At 41.2% G+C, this 16719-nt stretch overlaps 1 protein-coding gene across 3 annotated transcripts in view; it reads right to left on the bottom strand.

The window, feature by feature from the left end:
* Positions 1–8117: 8117 nt before the first annotated feature.
* Positions 8118–16719, bottom strand: part of LOC114647869 (SRSF protein kinase 1-like) — an 87082-nt gene continuing 78480 nt past the window's right edge. For all 3 annotated transcript variants that reach the window (XM_051924427.1, XM_051924425.1, XM_051924426.1), the window contains one exon: positions 8118–9221. In XM_051924427.1, coding sequence (XP_051780387.1) covers positions 9037–9221 — 185 coding nt within the window. In that variant the 3' untranslated portion in view covers positions 8118–9036. The remainder of the gene's footprint in view (positions 9222–16719) is intronic.

The following is a 16719-nucleotide window of genomic DNA, read 5'->3' as shown; positions in this document are numbered from 1 at the left end:
CCTCGCAGTTAAGAGACCCGGGTTCGCTTCCCAGGTCCTCGCTGCATGGAGTTTGCATGCAGTCCCCCGTGTCTGTGTGGGTTTCCTCCCACAGTCCAAAGACATGCAGGTTAGGTGTATTGACAATCCTAAATTGTCCCTAGTGGGCGCCCTGCCTGGGGTTTGTTTCCTGCCTTGTGTCCTGTGTTGGCTGGGATTGGCTCCAGTAGACCCCCGTGACCCTGTAGTTAGGATATAGCGGGTTGGATAATGGATGGATATTATTTGAAATTTTTACATTTTCCTTCAAGCATATTAATATGCACTTTAATAAAAGGACAAGTGTCTGTCACTCCAACAGATGGTTCATCACAAACATTCTCTTTAATAAAAGGATAAATGTCTATGTCTTCGTCTCTCCAACACATGGCACATCACAAACCTCCACCTTAATAAAAGGATAAGTGTCCATGTCTCTACCAGGTTACCCTGTCTCTGTCACTCCAACAAGCTGCAACAGATGGCGCATTACCGACATCCACCATAAAAACAGGATAAACGTCTGTGTGTCTACCGAGTTACCCCGTCTCTGTCACTCCAACAGATGGTGCATCACAAACACCCACCTTAATAAAAGGATAAGTGACTATATGTCTGTGTCTCACCAACAGATGGCACATCACAAACCTCCAGTTTCACCCATTTATGCCTCGTGTTCCATTATTGGAACGACAGTCACGTTGGCGTAACACGTTATGTATAATGTAAGAAGTGGATTTGCCTAGTGTTCCAATTTTGGAACGCCACATAACTCAACAATGGAATGTAATAAAATTTTCTCTTCAAATTCTTGTTCCTTAAATTTTTCGACGCAGCATACAGTATGTGAATTTCATGATCAAACTCAAAAATTTCAACCTTCGGCATAAATGGGTTAATAAAAGGATAAGTGTCCGTGTGTCTACCGGGTTACCCTGTCTCTGTCACTCCAACAGATGGTGCATTACAAACACCCACCTTAATAAAAGGATAAGTGTCTGTGTGTCTACCGAGCTGCCTTGTTTCTGTAGCTCCAACAGATGGTGCATCACGAACATCCATCTTATTAAAAAGATACAGTAAGTGTCTGTTCCAGTTGCTATGTCTCGGTCATTCCAACAAATGGTGCATCACAAGTATTAACACTGCTTTTACAAATTCCATACAAAATGGCATACGACACTGCAAACGTTAGCGCTGAAGTCTACAACATGTCTTAGACAGGTAGCACAGCTAGTTGTGGACAGCAACACCAATCCACCTAACATGAATGGCTAAGGACTGCAAGAGAAAACCCAGATGAACATGGGGAGAACATGCAGATGCCACACAGCGAGGTTAACTGGAGAACCCTGCTCTCCTAATTGTGAGGCAGAAGCGTTACCCATTGCACCATCATGTCCACCCGGTTTGGTAATCCAGCAATGGATAAACTGCTTCATTCTACTACTGTATAAATGTGAACATGGAAGTGGAAAACAAGCAAAGCTGACAAAAGAATTTTTCAGGATTAAGGATTTACTACAAGACCCCTAAAGTGGCCGAGTGACAATCAGACAATTCCAGTACCAGTCAAACATTTGGACAAGCCGCTTGTATAAACAGTGGAGGTAATCAGATCTCCTCGCTTTCTGCACACTTTGTGTTGTTAATTTCATCTTAAATTATAAATTTGCTATTTTTGCCCATCAATCTGCACAAAAAATGTATGACAAAATAAAAATATGTTCAGAATGGTTTCCAAATTTATAAATAATAATAAAAAAAAAAACCACACTGAAATCTTCCACTCATGCAAGTATTCAGATCATTAACTCAGTACTTTGCAGAAGCCCCTTTTGGCAGCAATGTGAGCTTTAAGTCTTCTTGAGGTGAACCTCTACAAGCTTTGCACACCTGGATTTGAGAAGCTCTCTGTTTGATTGGATGAGAAGAGTCCGGAAGCGGCCATCTTCAGGTATCTCCACATTTGTGCCTGGCATGTTGCTCTAGAGGGACTCCTCTGGCTTTGTGCTGCTTGTCATGGTGAAGGTGGGCCAAGGTTTTACACACACACACACCAAAGCAGTCTTCTTCTTCTTCTTCTCTCTGTTTGGCTGCATTGATCCTTCCCTCAGTTCTGACCACATCTCTCCCGGTCCCTGCACCGCTGTGCCCTTTACATCACGATGTCTGAATTGCTGGATTTGTAATTTTGGGGGAAATCAAACAAAAACGTGTCTTCATCCCAAACATTATGGAGGGCACTTACAAAGCCTTCGAGGGGGCTCGATCATGAAGCAGGTTAAGAGAATGCGCAGCCATCAGGACAACGGGGGTCTACTTAAATAATCGTAAATACGGGTTTGGGGTTTTTCGGACACTGCATAATTCTAATTGTACATGATACTTTTTAGTTTTGTGTTCGATATCGTCCCAAACAATTATAAAAAAAATCAGTGGCACTGCTCTAGTTCAGACATGTCATGTATGATGTCACCCGCAGTAAAGATGTCCATTTGATAAAGAGCAGCACTGGACAATGAAAGAAAATCTGAGGAAATGACGTAAAGATAGAAACACAGCAATTACTGTTTTAGTAGAAGAACAAGACCCCTCACCACAGTGAAATGGAGACACCCCTGCGCTCAACTGTCAGTCCTTAAAGGACACAAACTGCAGAAGGTCATCGCCAGAGTTCGTCACACGCCTGTCTTTACAGTTTAATAATTCTTTTAATTCTTTGCACTTACTGTATATAGCGCTTTTCTCACTACTCACTAGTTTGCAAAATTAAAGGAATTCTCCACCAAAAAATACTTATGCTACTTACCCCCATGAAGTTTGTACTGATGGCTGAGAAATGTTTTTAATGTCATGTTTTCATTTGTGATGATTCATGACAACAGAAAAAACAAAATAAAATTACAAAAAGTCCATGAAGAAAGCAAAAAGCCCCACATTGCTGCATTAAGTCATGGAGTTGCATACTCACAACACATACAAGTAACTTTAACTTTACTGAAATATATTAAAATTAATACATCTGGAAAATGAAAGAAGTCCACTCACAGGAAGCCCCCTTCAAACGGCATTGTGCTTTTGAATTGAAGACAGGACTTGTGACCAATCAGTGAGAGGAGAGTAGAGGTGAGACTCAGGTTATGAAGTCATTTGAACTTTTCAAGATGTCTTTGGAGAGGCTGTTTGAAGGTTTGTGTTAAACAAAGACCACCACATAAAGCATTCAGACATGTGAAGTCTGACCCAGAGGGTTTAAAATCCAAACACCACACACTAAACTGAGGAGGGCTGAACACCATGGAGGACCCCAATGGCTGAAAGACAAACAGAAAAAAAAGAAACAACTGATCTTCACTCAGACAAACCAAAACCCTTCTTGGAAAATGTCACGTAGAATAACAAAACTAAAACTGAGCTCTATAAGGAAAGTCGGACACAATGGAAACCGCTGAGAGACGGGGAAAAAGAAAAGTCAGCAAGCTGTCAGCACTGCTAGGGGATGTGCAGCCAGGAGTTAGGAAAACGTGTCTGGAACAAAAACAGCGACTTACAAAAGCATTCAACATCTGCAGAGTTCAGTCGTATTACAGTCTGGAATTAAAATGGATTTGATGTAATGGACTTAACAATAATTCAATGAAAATGAAGTGCAATGAAAATTAAATGCATCTCTCACTCATATCTATACATATACACACACACATATATACATGTATACGAGGGGGGACCCAAAAATAACCAGCCTCGTATATACACACATACATATATACACTTACTGTATACAGTTAGGTCCATAAATATTTGGACAGATACAACTTTTTTCTAATTTTGGTTCTGTACATTACCACAATGAATTTTAAATGAAACAACTCAGATGCAGTTGAAGCGCAGACTTTCAGCTTTAATTCAGTGGGGTGAACAAAACGATTGCATAAAAATGTGAGGCAAATAAAGCATTTTTTTAACACAATCCCTTCATTTCAGGGGCTCAAAAGTAATTGGACAATTGACTCGAAGGCTATTTCATGAGCAGGTGTGGGCAAGTCCGTCGTGATGTCATTATCAATTAAGCAGATAAAAGGCCAGGAGTTGATATGAGGTGTGGTGCTTGCATGTGGAAGATTTTGCTGTGAACAGACAACATGCGGTCAAAGGAGCTCTCCATGCAGGTGAAAGACGCCATCCTTAAGCTGCGAAAACAGAAAAAACCCATCTGAGAAATTGCTACAATATTACGAGTGGCAAAATCTACAGTTTGGTACATCCTGAGAAAGAAAGCAAGCACTGGTGAACTCAGCAACGCAAAAAGACCTGGACGTCCATGGAAGACAACAGTGGTGGATGGCAGAATCATTTCCATGGTGAAGAGAAACCCCTTCACAACAGCCAACCAAGTGAACAACACTCTCCAGGGGGTAGGCATATCGATATCCAAGTCTACCATAAAGAGAAGACTGCATGAAAATAAATACAGAGGGTGCACTGCAAGGTGCAAGCCACTCATAAGCCTCAAGAATAGAAAGGCTAGATTGGACTTTGCTAAAGAACATCTAAAAAAGCCAGCACAGTTCTGGAAAAATATTCTTTGGACAGATGAAACCAAGATCAACCTCTACCAGAATGAGGGCAAGAAAAAAGTATGGAGAAGGCGTGGAACAGCTCATTATCAAAAGCACACCACATCATCTGTAAAACACGGTGGAGGCAGTGTGATGGCTTGGGCGTGCATGGCTGCCAGTGGCACTGGGACACTAGTGTTTATTGATGATGTGACACAGGACAGAAGCAGCCGAATGAATTCTGAGGTGTTCAGAGACATCCTGTCTGCTCAAATCCAGCTAAATGCAGTCAAATTGATTGGGTGGCGTTTCATGATACAGATGGACAATGACCCAAAACATACAGCCAAAGCAACCCAGGAGTTTATTAAAGCAAAGAAGTGGAAAATTCTTGAATGGCCAAGTCAGTCACCTGATCTTAACCCAATTGAGCATGCATTTCACTTGTTGAAGACTAAACCTCAGACAGAAAGGCCCACAAACAAACAGCAACTGAAAGCCGCTGCAGTAAAGGCCTGGCAGAGCATTAAAAAGGAGGAAACCCAGCATCTGGTGATGTCCATGAGTTCAAGACTTCAGGCTGTCATTGCCAGCAAAGGGTTCTCAACCAAGTATTAGAAATGAACATTTTATTTCCAGTTATTTCATTTGTCCAATTACTTTTGAGCCCCTGAAATGAAGGGGAATGTGTTATAAAAATGCTTTAGTTGCCTCACATTTTTATGCAATTGTTTTGTTCACCCCACTGAATTAACGCTGAAAGTCTGCACTTCAACTGCATCTGAGTTGTTTCATTTAAAATTCATTGTGGTAATGTACAGAACCAAAATTAGAAAAAAGTTGTCGCTGTCCAAATATTTATGGACCTAACTATATGTGTATATATATACACACACACACACACACATATATATATGAAAAAGTTTGGGAACCCCTCTCAGCCTGCATAATAATTGATTCTCCTTTCAACAAAAAAAGATAACAGTGGTATGTCTTTCATTTCCTAGGAACATCTGAGTACTGCGGTGTTTCCTGAACAAAGATTTTTAGTGAAGCAGTATTTAGTTGTATGAAATTCAATCAAATGTGAAAAACTGGCTGTGCAAAAATGTGGGTCTCCCTTGTCATTTTGCTGATTTGAATGCCTGTCACTGCTCAATGCTGATTACTTGTAACACCAAATTGGTTGGATTAGCTCGTCAAGCCTTGAACTTCATAGACAGGTGTGTCCAATCATGAGATATAAAGGTATTTAATGTGGTCAATTGCAAGTTGTGCTTCCTTCCCTTTGACTCTCCACTAAAGAGTGACAGCATGGGATCCTCAAAGCAACTCTCAAAAGATCTGAAAGCAAAGATTGTTGAGTTTCATGGTTTAGGGGAAGGTTACAAAAAGCGATCTCAGAGGTTTAACTTGTCAGTTTCAACTGTAAGGAATGGAATCAGGAAATGGAAGGCCACAGGCACAGTTGCTGTTAAAACCAGCAGGTCTGGCAGGCCAAGAAAAATACGGGAGCGGCATATGGGCAGGATTGTGAGAATGGTTATAGACAACCCACAGATCACCTCCAAAGACCTGCAAGAACATCTTGCTGCAGATGGTGTATCTGTACATCGTTCTACAATTCAGCGCAATTTGCACAAAGAACATCTGTATGGCAGGGTGATGAGAAAGAAGCCCTTTCTGCACTCACGCAACAAACAGAGTCGCTTGATGTATGCAAATGTTCATTTAGACAAACCAGATTCAAGTGCTTTGGACTGATGAGACAAAAATTGAGTTATTTGGTCAAAACAAAAAGCGCTTTGCATGGCGGAAAAAGAACACCGCATTTCAAGAAAAACACCTGCTACCTACAGTCAAATTTGGTGGAGGTTTCAACATGCTGTGGGGCTGTGTGGCTAGTTCAGGGACTGGGGCCCTTGTTAAAGTCGAGGGCTGGATGAATTCAACCCAATTATCAACAAATTCTTCAGGATAATGTTCAAGCATCAGTCACAAAGTTGAAGTTACACAGGGGTTGGATATTCCAACAAGACAATGACCCAAAACACAGTTTGAAATCTACAAAGGCATTCATGCAGAGGGAGAAGTACAATGTTCTGGAATGGCTGCCACAGTCCCCTGACTTGAATTTCATCGAAAATCTATGGGATGATTTGAAGCAGGCTGTCCATGCTCAGCAGCTATCAAATTTAACTGAACTGGAGAGATTTTGTATGGAAAAATGGTCAACGATACCTCCATCCAGAATCCAGACACTAATCTATGGCTATAGGAGGCGTCTAGAGGCTGTTAGATTTGCAAAAGGAGGCTGAACTAAGTATTGATGTCATATCTCTGTTGGGGTGCCCAAATGTATACACCTGTCTAATTTTGTTATGATGCATATTGCATATTTTCTGTTAATCCAATAAACTTAATGTCACTGCTGAAATACTACTGTTTCCATAAGGCATGTCATATATTAAAAGGAAGTTGCTACTTTGAAAGCTCAGCCAATGATAAACAAAAATCTAAAGAATTAAGAGGGGTTCCTAAACATTTTCATGACTGTATACACAGGGTGGGACATAAGTTTCCATACATAGGAAAAATAAACATTTTTTTTTATGAAAAACTTATTTATATAATATGCTCTACATGACTGCCATTGTTTTGAAAACACATTTCAATGCATGCCTGCCACTGCTGATGAACACGTGTTAACACAGCTGGAGTTATGTTTGTAATGGCGCTGGTGATACGTTCCCTAAGATGATTTATGTTTTGTATCTTTTCCTGATACACCATGGCCTTCAAATGCCCACAAAGATAAAAAATCTGGCCTGACCTGGCCATCAGTATGATTTCAATTCATTGCTCTTTATTCAAATGCATTTTTTAGGGTATCTGGAATATAAAAAATAAAATATTTAAAACCATATGTATGGAAACTTATGACCAAACCCCCTCCACCCCCACCCCACCCATCCTTAGAAAGAGGAAGACAATCTAAGACATGAGAATGACCTGTCAGAGTTAAAGCACTAACAAGCCACGAAATTAAATTATTGGCAAGAATTGCTTTCTAATTAAGCAACCGGGTTAGAACAAAAACCTGCAGCCACTTCGGCCCTCCAGGACTGTGATTGAGGACCCCTGGTCTAATAGAACAACAATAACTTTGCCAGTGCCCTTCACATTCACCTGGGTCTGGGCCCAGACAAAGTTTTTACAAGATGCAGAAACCACAGTGTTTTCAAACTACAATAGATCAGAGTTTTTCAATAATAAACAGTGCAACATCCCAATCATATTATGACCACTTCGGGCTGCTCTGGGGGACACTGAAATGGTGACTCAGTGCTCTGTTAGATATCAATTTATTGGCCTGTCCACCTTTTTGGCAACAACTCTTCACCCGTAATAATAAAGTATGTCATGCCAAACACCAAATCACTCTTACAACCTGCAGAGATGAAACAAAATCTTTCAACGTCATGGATCTTTGCGAATATCCTAAGCCGGCAGCCACAGACTTTATGGAAAATAAAATACGGCATTGTCAAAATTCTTTTATTAGGAGCCAAGGAAAATGTTATTGTACTCAAAGCTTCTTTCTCCAGAACGTTACAGAGCAGCAGCAGTGATGGCAGTGGTGGTAGTGGAGGGGGAATGTCAAGTCACTTATCAGACATCCAGATAAAAGTGCTCCCCTATCACTGAGCTCAGAGAATTTAAGAAAACAGAATTTCACATCCAGGATCAGAAGACAAAAAAAAAAAACAAAAAACAAAAACAAAACAAACATTTAAAAGAAAGCTAGCTATCCAACAGTGTCATGTCAAGACATGGCACAAAGGACCCTGTCACTCCAGCCAGCACACACTCGCCCAGCAAAGCCTGGCTTGGCCTCTTGATTGGATATTTCGTCAACTATCAGTCACACGGAACTCAAGCCTGTGGTTGGGAAAAAATACAAACAAAACAAACAACAGACAAAAAGACAAACAGACCCAGAACTGAAAGTTCGACTCACTAAAATGCAAGGAACTTCATATACAAATATGGTTGATGGAACCTCTGCTCAGAGCACAGGAGCCATACGACACATTTAAATTATTGGCCACTCTTACCAAGAGACAGGCCACAAGCTTTGAGGCTCTTCTGGATTGCCAACCAGGCCAGAAGAAGCATACTGGGCAGCATTCAATAGGCTAGAAGGTCCCGGCCAGTACACCTCCCAGGTCAGTTTGGTGCATACAGTCTTCCAAACCACCATGACAAGCACCTTCACAGTCAATTTTAAAAACCCTAATTCTCAAAAATTATAGGAACATCGCAGTAAGAAACCAATTCTGCTTCACTGGAGTTGCCATGTTAGATCAGCTCTAGTTCCCTAAAATGGAGCAGCACAGATTCTAGAGGTCCTCAAGAGCACATCTCAGCCATTAGTTTGAAGAGAATGAATCCTTTATGAGTTGAGCCAGGGATGTGTCAGGCTCTCAGAAGCTGAAGCCCTCTTCTCCGGCATGAGCTCCAGCATGGGCAACAGAAAGTCAGCAAAACCCTTAGCTTCATCTTGGGGCCACTCATACTTCTCCACTAGCACTTCAAAAAGACCCCATGGCTTCAGTTTGGTAATATGTCGTAAATCACCTGAAAAATAAGCACAAAGAATATAAACAGAGATCAAAGTCAACACTTAATGGAAACACAAGGTAAAGAAAGCCTGAGACAGAGACTTCACCAATTTGAGATTTACCACCTTCAAAAGTACAAATTGAGTGAAACAGAGTGGAAATCCTCTCCATGTCAACACCAACCACAAGTCATTGAGTCACCATACAATGACATCAAAAAATCTATAAAATAACATATTTTTGAAAATAAATTGATTTGACATGATACTCAGGCTATATAACACGCTAGTAAGACCAAATCTGGAGTGTTGTGTTCTGGTCACCACACTTCAAGAAAGATAAAGCTGCACTTGAAGCTGTGCAAAGGAGAACTTGAGAACATGACCTACTCTGACGGAGTCAGAAAATAATACCCGTTAGATTGACAAGAAGAGCCTGCTTGGGGACATAATTTAGGTCTTCAAAATTGTCAAATGTATCGATAAAGTAGATCTAGCTAACTATTTTTTTTAACTAAATGGCAAATCATGTACTCAAGGACACCAGTGAGTAATTTAGGACCGAAGCCAGGAGGCAAGTGTTTTGGGAATGTGGACCAAACTACCAAAACATGAAGCAAAAGCAGAAACCTTGACAACTTTTAAGAAGGATCTGGATGAGATATCAGGACATCTTAGCAATTAGTTTAAAAAGAGCTAGATGGCCTGAACAGTTTTTTCTTGTTTCTCAAATTTCTTATGTTCTTATGCACAAAATCTGCCCAATATAATTCAAAGTAGAATTCTGAGAAAAACAATAAACTAGGACGAAAGTAGTAAAGAACACTTTGAGGGTACAATGGAACCTAGGGTCACGAACATCTCGGAACATGTACAAATCGGGTTACGACCAAAAAGATTGCAAAACTTTTGCATCTGTTCACGACCACACACTCGGGTGACGAACAAGCCAGTTTCCCTTCCGGTTCGTATGTGCCGATGATGGTGGTTTATGGTTAGTTTTTGTATAAATTAAGGATTTTTCAAATGTAAATTTTTTTCCCTGTGCTTAAAACTCATTAAAAAAAAAAAAAAAAAGTGTTTACAGTGAGAGGTTCGTAAGGCTGTAGCGTAAACTTTTGCAATGTTAGTTTTCTTTGTTCAAGGTTTTCTCAGTGTTATTCAATGTTTTTACATTTAGTTTACTATTACACTGTGCATTCTATGGTATAATTAACTTTTTGTGCTTAAAAATCTTAAAAAAATAATATATATTTACATACAGTTCGTATGGTCTGCAACAGATTAATTGTATTTATATACAATCCTATGGGGGAAATTACTTCGGGTCACCACCAAATCGGGTTGTGACCAGAGTTTTGGAACGAATTATGGTCATGATCCGTGGTTCCACTGTATTTGGGAGAGGGGTTACAAAGTAAACATACAATGTGCCTTAGATGAAATCTCATGATATCCAGGTTCATTTTTAGGATTGGGTCACTGCTTTTTGCAGATGATGTTGTCCTGTTTGCTTCATCAGGCCGTGATCTTCAGCTCTCTCTGGATCGGTTCGCAGCCGAGTGTGAAGTGGCTGGGATGAGAATCAGCACCTCCAAATCCAAGACCATGGTCCTCAGCCGGAAAAGGGTGGAGTGCCCTCTCAGGGTTGGTAGCGAGATCCTGCCCCAAGTGGAGGAGTTCAAGTAACTTGGGGTCTCGTTCCGAAGTGAGGGAAGAATGGAGCGTGAGATCGACAGGCGGATCGGTGAGGCATCCGCAGTAATGCGGGCTCTGCATCGGTCTGTCGTGGTGAAAAAGGAGCTGAGCCGCAAGGCGAAGCTCTCAATTTACCAGTCGATCTATGTTCCTACCCTCACCTATGGTCATGAACTATGGGTAGTGACCGAAAGAACGAGATCGCGAATATAAGTGGCTGAAATGAGTTTCCTCCGCAGGGTGTCTGGACTTTCCCTTAAAGATAGGGTGTGAAGCTCAGTCATCCGGGAGGGGCTCAGAGTAGAGCCGCTGCTCCTCTGCATCGAGAGGAGTCAGATGAGGTGGCTCGGGCATCTGATCAGGATGCCTCCTGGACGCCTCCCTGGTGAGGTGTTCCGGGCACGTCTAACCGGGAGGAGGCCCCGGGGAAGACCCAGGACACGTTGGAGGGACTATGTCTCTCGACTGGCCTGGGAACGCCTTGGGATTCTCCCGGAAGAGCTAGAAGTGGCGGCCAGGGAGAGGGAAGTCTGGGCATCTCTGCTCAAGCTGCTGCCCCCGCGACCCAACCTCGGATAAGCGGGAGACAATGGATGGATGGATGGATTTTTAGAACTCAAAATAATACACACTCATAGAACAAAATCTTGAGGTGGCTGCAGTGCAATACATAAAATCTTATTGATACAGAGCATCAGTTAATTTTCACAACAAACACCAGAATGGGGTAAAAAAATGTGGTCCGTGTGATTTGGACCATGGCATGATTGTTGGACTGGTTTGAGTGTCTTTGTAACTGCTGATCTCCTGGGAATATTCATGCATAACAGTCTATAGAGAGTTTACTCAAAATGGTGTGAAAAACAAGAACACACAGTGGGTGGCAGTTCTGTGGAAGTGCCTTATTGATGAGAGCAGTCAGAGGAGAATGGTCAGACTGGCTCAAGCTAACAGAAAGGCTACGCTAACTCAGATCACCACTCTGTTCAATTGTGGTGAGCAGAAAAGCATCTCACAATACACAACTCATTGAACCTTGAGGCGGGTGGCCTGCAACAGCAGACAACCACATCGGGCTTCACTCCTGTCAGCCAAGAAAAGAAAGCTATGGCTGTAGAGGGCAACAGCTCATTAACACTGGAAAGATGAAGACTGGAAAAATAAGGCCTGGTCTAATGGTAGGATCAGAATCTGGCGTCAACAGAATGAATCCATGCACCCAATCTGGCTTGTGTCAACAGTCCAGGCTGGTGGTGGTGATGTAATAATGTTGGGAATGATTTCTTACTACACTCTGCACCCATTAATACTTATCAATCATCATTTGAATACCATGGCCTTGTTGCTGCACATGTGCATCCCTTCATTGCCACAGTTTACTCTTCTTCTAATAGCTACTCCCAGTATGATAATGCACAGACATCAGATCCAAATCCAACAGAACATCTTTGGGATGTGGGAGAAAAGGAGATTTACAGCATGAACATGCAGCTATCAAATCTGCATAAACTGCATGATGCAGTCATGTCAATACGAAGCGTTTCTTGTGGAATTCATGCCACAAACAATTGAGGCTGTTTTTGAGAGGAAAAGGAGTATCTGCCTACTATTAGTGTAGTGTTTTGGAGAATTTGCTCAATGAATGTAATGTGAAACCATCAATACCAGTCAACAAAAAAGTGAGATATTAGCCAAGGCAAGAAAAACTAGCAAAAAAACTATTTGCTTAGAATAATCACATTGTCTGATTTTTGAAGAATTTATTTGCAAATTATGGTGGGGAAAAAAAGTATTTGGTCAATAACAAAAGTTCATCTCAATACTTTGTTATATACCCTTTGTTGGCAATGACAGAGGTCAAACGTTTTCTGCAAGTCTTCACAAGGTTTTCACACACTGTTGCTGGTATTTTGGCCCATTCCTCCATGCAGATCTCCTCTAGAGCAGTGATGTTTTGGGGCTGTCGCTGGGCAACATGGACTTTCAACTCCTTCCAAAGATTTTCTATGGGGTTGAGATCTGGAGACTGGCTAGGCCACTCCAGGACCTTGAAATGCTTCTTATGAAGCCACTCCTTCGTTACCCGGGCGGTGTGTTTGGGATCATTGTCATGCTGAAAGACCCAGCCACGTTTCATCTTCAATGCCCTTGCATGACGATACATGGCTCTATTCATTTTTCCTTTACACGGTTCAGTCGTTCTGGTCCCTTTGCAGAAAAACAGCCCCAAAGCATGATGTTTCCACCCCCATGCTTTACAGTAGGTATGGTGTTCTTTGGATGCAACTCAGCATTCTTTCTCCTCCAAGCACGACGAGTAGAGTTTTTACCAAAAAGTTCTATTTTGGTTTCATCTGACCATATGACATTCTCCCAATCCTCTTCTGGATCACCCAAATACTCTCTAGCAAACTTCAGACGGGCCTGCACATGTACTGTCTTAAGCAGGGGGACACGTCTGGCACTGCAGGATTTGAGTCCCTGGCGGCGTAGTGTGTTACTGATGGTAGCCTTTGTTACTTTGGTCCCAGCTCTCTGCAGGTCATTCACTAGGTCTCCCCGTGTGGTTCTGTGATTTTTGCTCACCGTTCTTGTGATCATTTTGACCCCACGGGGTGAGATCTTGTGTGGAGCCCCAGATCGAGGGAGATTATCAGTGGTGTTGTATGTCTTCCATTTTCTAATATTTGCTCCCACAGTTGATTTCTTTACACCAAGCTGCTTACCTAATGCAGATTCAGTCTTCCCAGCCTGGTGCAGGTCTACAATTTTGTTTCTGGTGTCCTTTGACAGCTCTTTGGTCTTGGCCATAGTGGAGTTTGGAGTGTGACTGTTTGAGGTTGTGGACAGTTGTCTTTTATATTGATAATAAGTTCAAACAGGTGCCATTAATACAGGTAACGAGTGGAGGACAGAGGAGCCTCTTACAGAAGAAGTTACAGGTCTGTGAGAGCCAGAAATCTTGCTTGTTTGTAGGTGACCAAATACTTATTTTCCACCATAATTTGCAAATAAATTCTTTAAAAATCAGACAATGTGATTTTCTGGATTTTTTTTTCTCATTTTGTCTCTCATAGTTGAGGTATACCTATGATGAAAATTACAGGCCTCTCTCATCTTTTTAAGTGGGAGAACTTGCACAATTGGTGGCTGACTAAATACTTTTTTGCCCCACTGTATATAAAGTGACTCACTAACCCCTCAAACACATGATTTCCCATGTATGTCTAGGGCATTAGGCATCCAATGAAAAAGAAAATTTTGATTCATCAGAATGTAGGGGTTAAAACAAATGTAATCATCTCAGTCATTTGTGCATTGTATAACCACAGCTGCAGGAGGTCACCATGATAAAAAAGGATGTTCTAAAGTCATATCCATTACTTCATATAAAGAACTGTCTCCAACTGCAGAGCGCAAATTGAGGTTACAGGGCAGTGATTGTGCATACCAAGGTCTTTCCCAAGGCTTACCTGATGTATCTTCAATTTATCTGCATGCTACTATAAGAGATGCCCCTTCAGTCTCAGCTTTCAAATTCCGGCATAAGACTCGCTACTTCAGTTTAGTATACCCTGACTAGAGCTGCTGATTATCTGTACATACTGGGTCTCTGTTGTTGGTCATTAGCACTAAAACATAAGTAATATGATAATTATAATTTGTTACTAACCCTCACCTATTCCGTATTTTCTCTTGGTACTCAAATGTGGCACTTGGTGCTTCTGCCCTCCTGCCAAGTTGTTCTGCCTGTCTAAGGTAAACGTCATCTCCGATGGAGGATCGCAGGAATCATCAGGTAGAGGGGCCTTTTCATCGGACTGGCTGGCCAGGCACTGACTCAGCTGTGGAATAGCCAGGCAGCTTGATGGTTGAGGTCTCCAGGACTCTAAACTAATCCAAATCATATTGTGTGATATCATCTACTGTTGAATTCCGCACTGTACTTGTAATATTTTTATTACACTAGTATATTGCATTGAGGATTACTTGTGTTCTCTTCTGTGTGTTGTATTCACCCCCTTCTTTTTGACACACGCTGTACGCCCAACCTACTTGGAAAGGGATCTCTTTTTGAACTGCCTTTCCCAAGGTTTCTTCCTTTTTTTCCCCTACAAGCGTTTTTTGGGAGTTTTTACTTGTCTTCGTAGAGTGTCAAGGCTGGGGGGGTGTCAAAAGGCAGAGCCTGTTAAAGCCCATTGCGGCACTTCTTGTGTGATTTTGAGCTATACAAAAATAAATTGTATCGTATCAGCAAATTACACATTGGGGTTATGGATACAGTGTATATAAACATGTGATGCAGGCATTGTTCTTATTTGTTTAACTACATGATAAACATTGGTTGGATGTTTCCCAAAGTGAACCTTTTACACCCATTGTAAAATTAATTCAGGTGAGATAATATGAATCAAGTTAATAATTAAATCAGGTCATCTGCCAAAGGCACGGGAAAAAGGCTACTATTAAAATGCACAATAAAATTGCACACCAATGCATGAATCGCATTTTACTTGGCACAAACTCAGCTTGTGTTTTGCCAAGTAAAGACAATGTTAACTTTCTCTGGTTTCAAGTCAAACCATGAAGGCATACTGAAACGCATAATGCCTGATATCAAGAGAGCTTACAAAAGCCCCGAGGAGAGTGACTGTTGATGCACATGGGTCAACGTGGATTTACAAACCAATCTGAGCTCAATAATGCAATAGATTAACTAAATCAATAAAAAAAAAAAAAAAAAAATCAAGATCACTGATTTAGAGCAAACCATTTCACCAAATTTGGCCAATATGATAATAGAAGGATGCTTAAAGTAGTTGCCAGTTACCCAAGATAACATCAATTTATTCAAGGTATATGAGCCAAGTTTGAAAAAAATAAAAACACTGAAAAAATACATAGGTAAACCATGTCTGTAAAGTAAGATACATTATGGAATACTAAGCACTGGAACAAAAAAAGTCAAAATTGTTATTATTTTACCACAATGCAGGGCATCATATTTGGTGCAAACTAAAAATCCACTTATCATCAGTAATGCACGTTTTTCAGAGTATTATCATTTAGTGTTATTTGGCTGCTTCATTGTACTAGGCAGCTTGCCCTTCCGTTATTGATACAACCATGAAATCCGAGCAGACTTACTGATATTTGAACAGAATGAGAAGCCATCTGTCAAAAGCCAAAGACGGGGCCAGTCTAATTTGCATACAGCGGAAGCTGCTCTGGGGGGTGTATGGGTGTTGAGGAAGGGTGCTAGGCTTGGCGGGTGGCAGTACATTAAGGCCGAGTTAAGTTATATTTGTTATATCGGAATACAAAAAAAAAGTCTTCATCAAAGGATACTGAAAATTAAGCAGCTGGTCTTCACTCCATTTGTGACTGTTCAAAACAGGCCTTTCCTGAAACATCTGTTTTACCAACACCCTGTTACGAACGGAGCAGCCTGAGCTGGCGTCCTAAGTGCCAAATCCTAAGTAATGCGAGTTTTCTTCCCAAACAATATATGAAGCTCAGCTGAAAAATTACTTAACACGACAGTGACCCAAAACCATGAGCATATACACACCAGAAAGTCTCAAACGGAAGACAAGGAGAGTATTGGATTGGTTGGGAGATTTAAATCTATGGCGTGGAGAGGGGGAGAAGACAAGAAGAAAGATATACATGCAAGAATGTGCTTAAATGGAGTAAAACTGGAAGAGTTGGCAAATACTCCTCACATTTAATGAATGTAAATGATGGTTATATTAAACATAAACGAGTTACCAAAGTGAGCAATTACAACTATTAAAGGCAAGGGTTGCACTTATG

This window comes from Erpetoichthys calabaricus, chromosome 3 (genome assembly GCF_900747795.2).
Source record: "Erpetoichthys calabaricus chromosome 3, fErpCal1.3, whole genome shotgun sequence".
NCBI classification, from domain to species: domain Eukaryota; kingdom Metazoa; phylum Chordata; class Cladistia; order Polypteriformes; family Polypteridae; genus Erpetoichthys; species Erpetoichthys calabaricus.
Note: the sequence above shows the minus strand (reverse complement) of the source record. Positions and strands in the feature narration are given on the sequence as shown.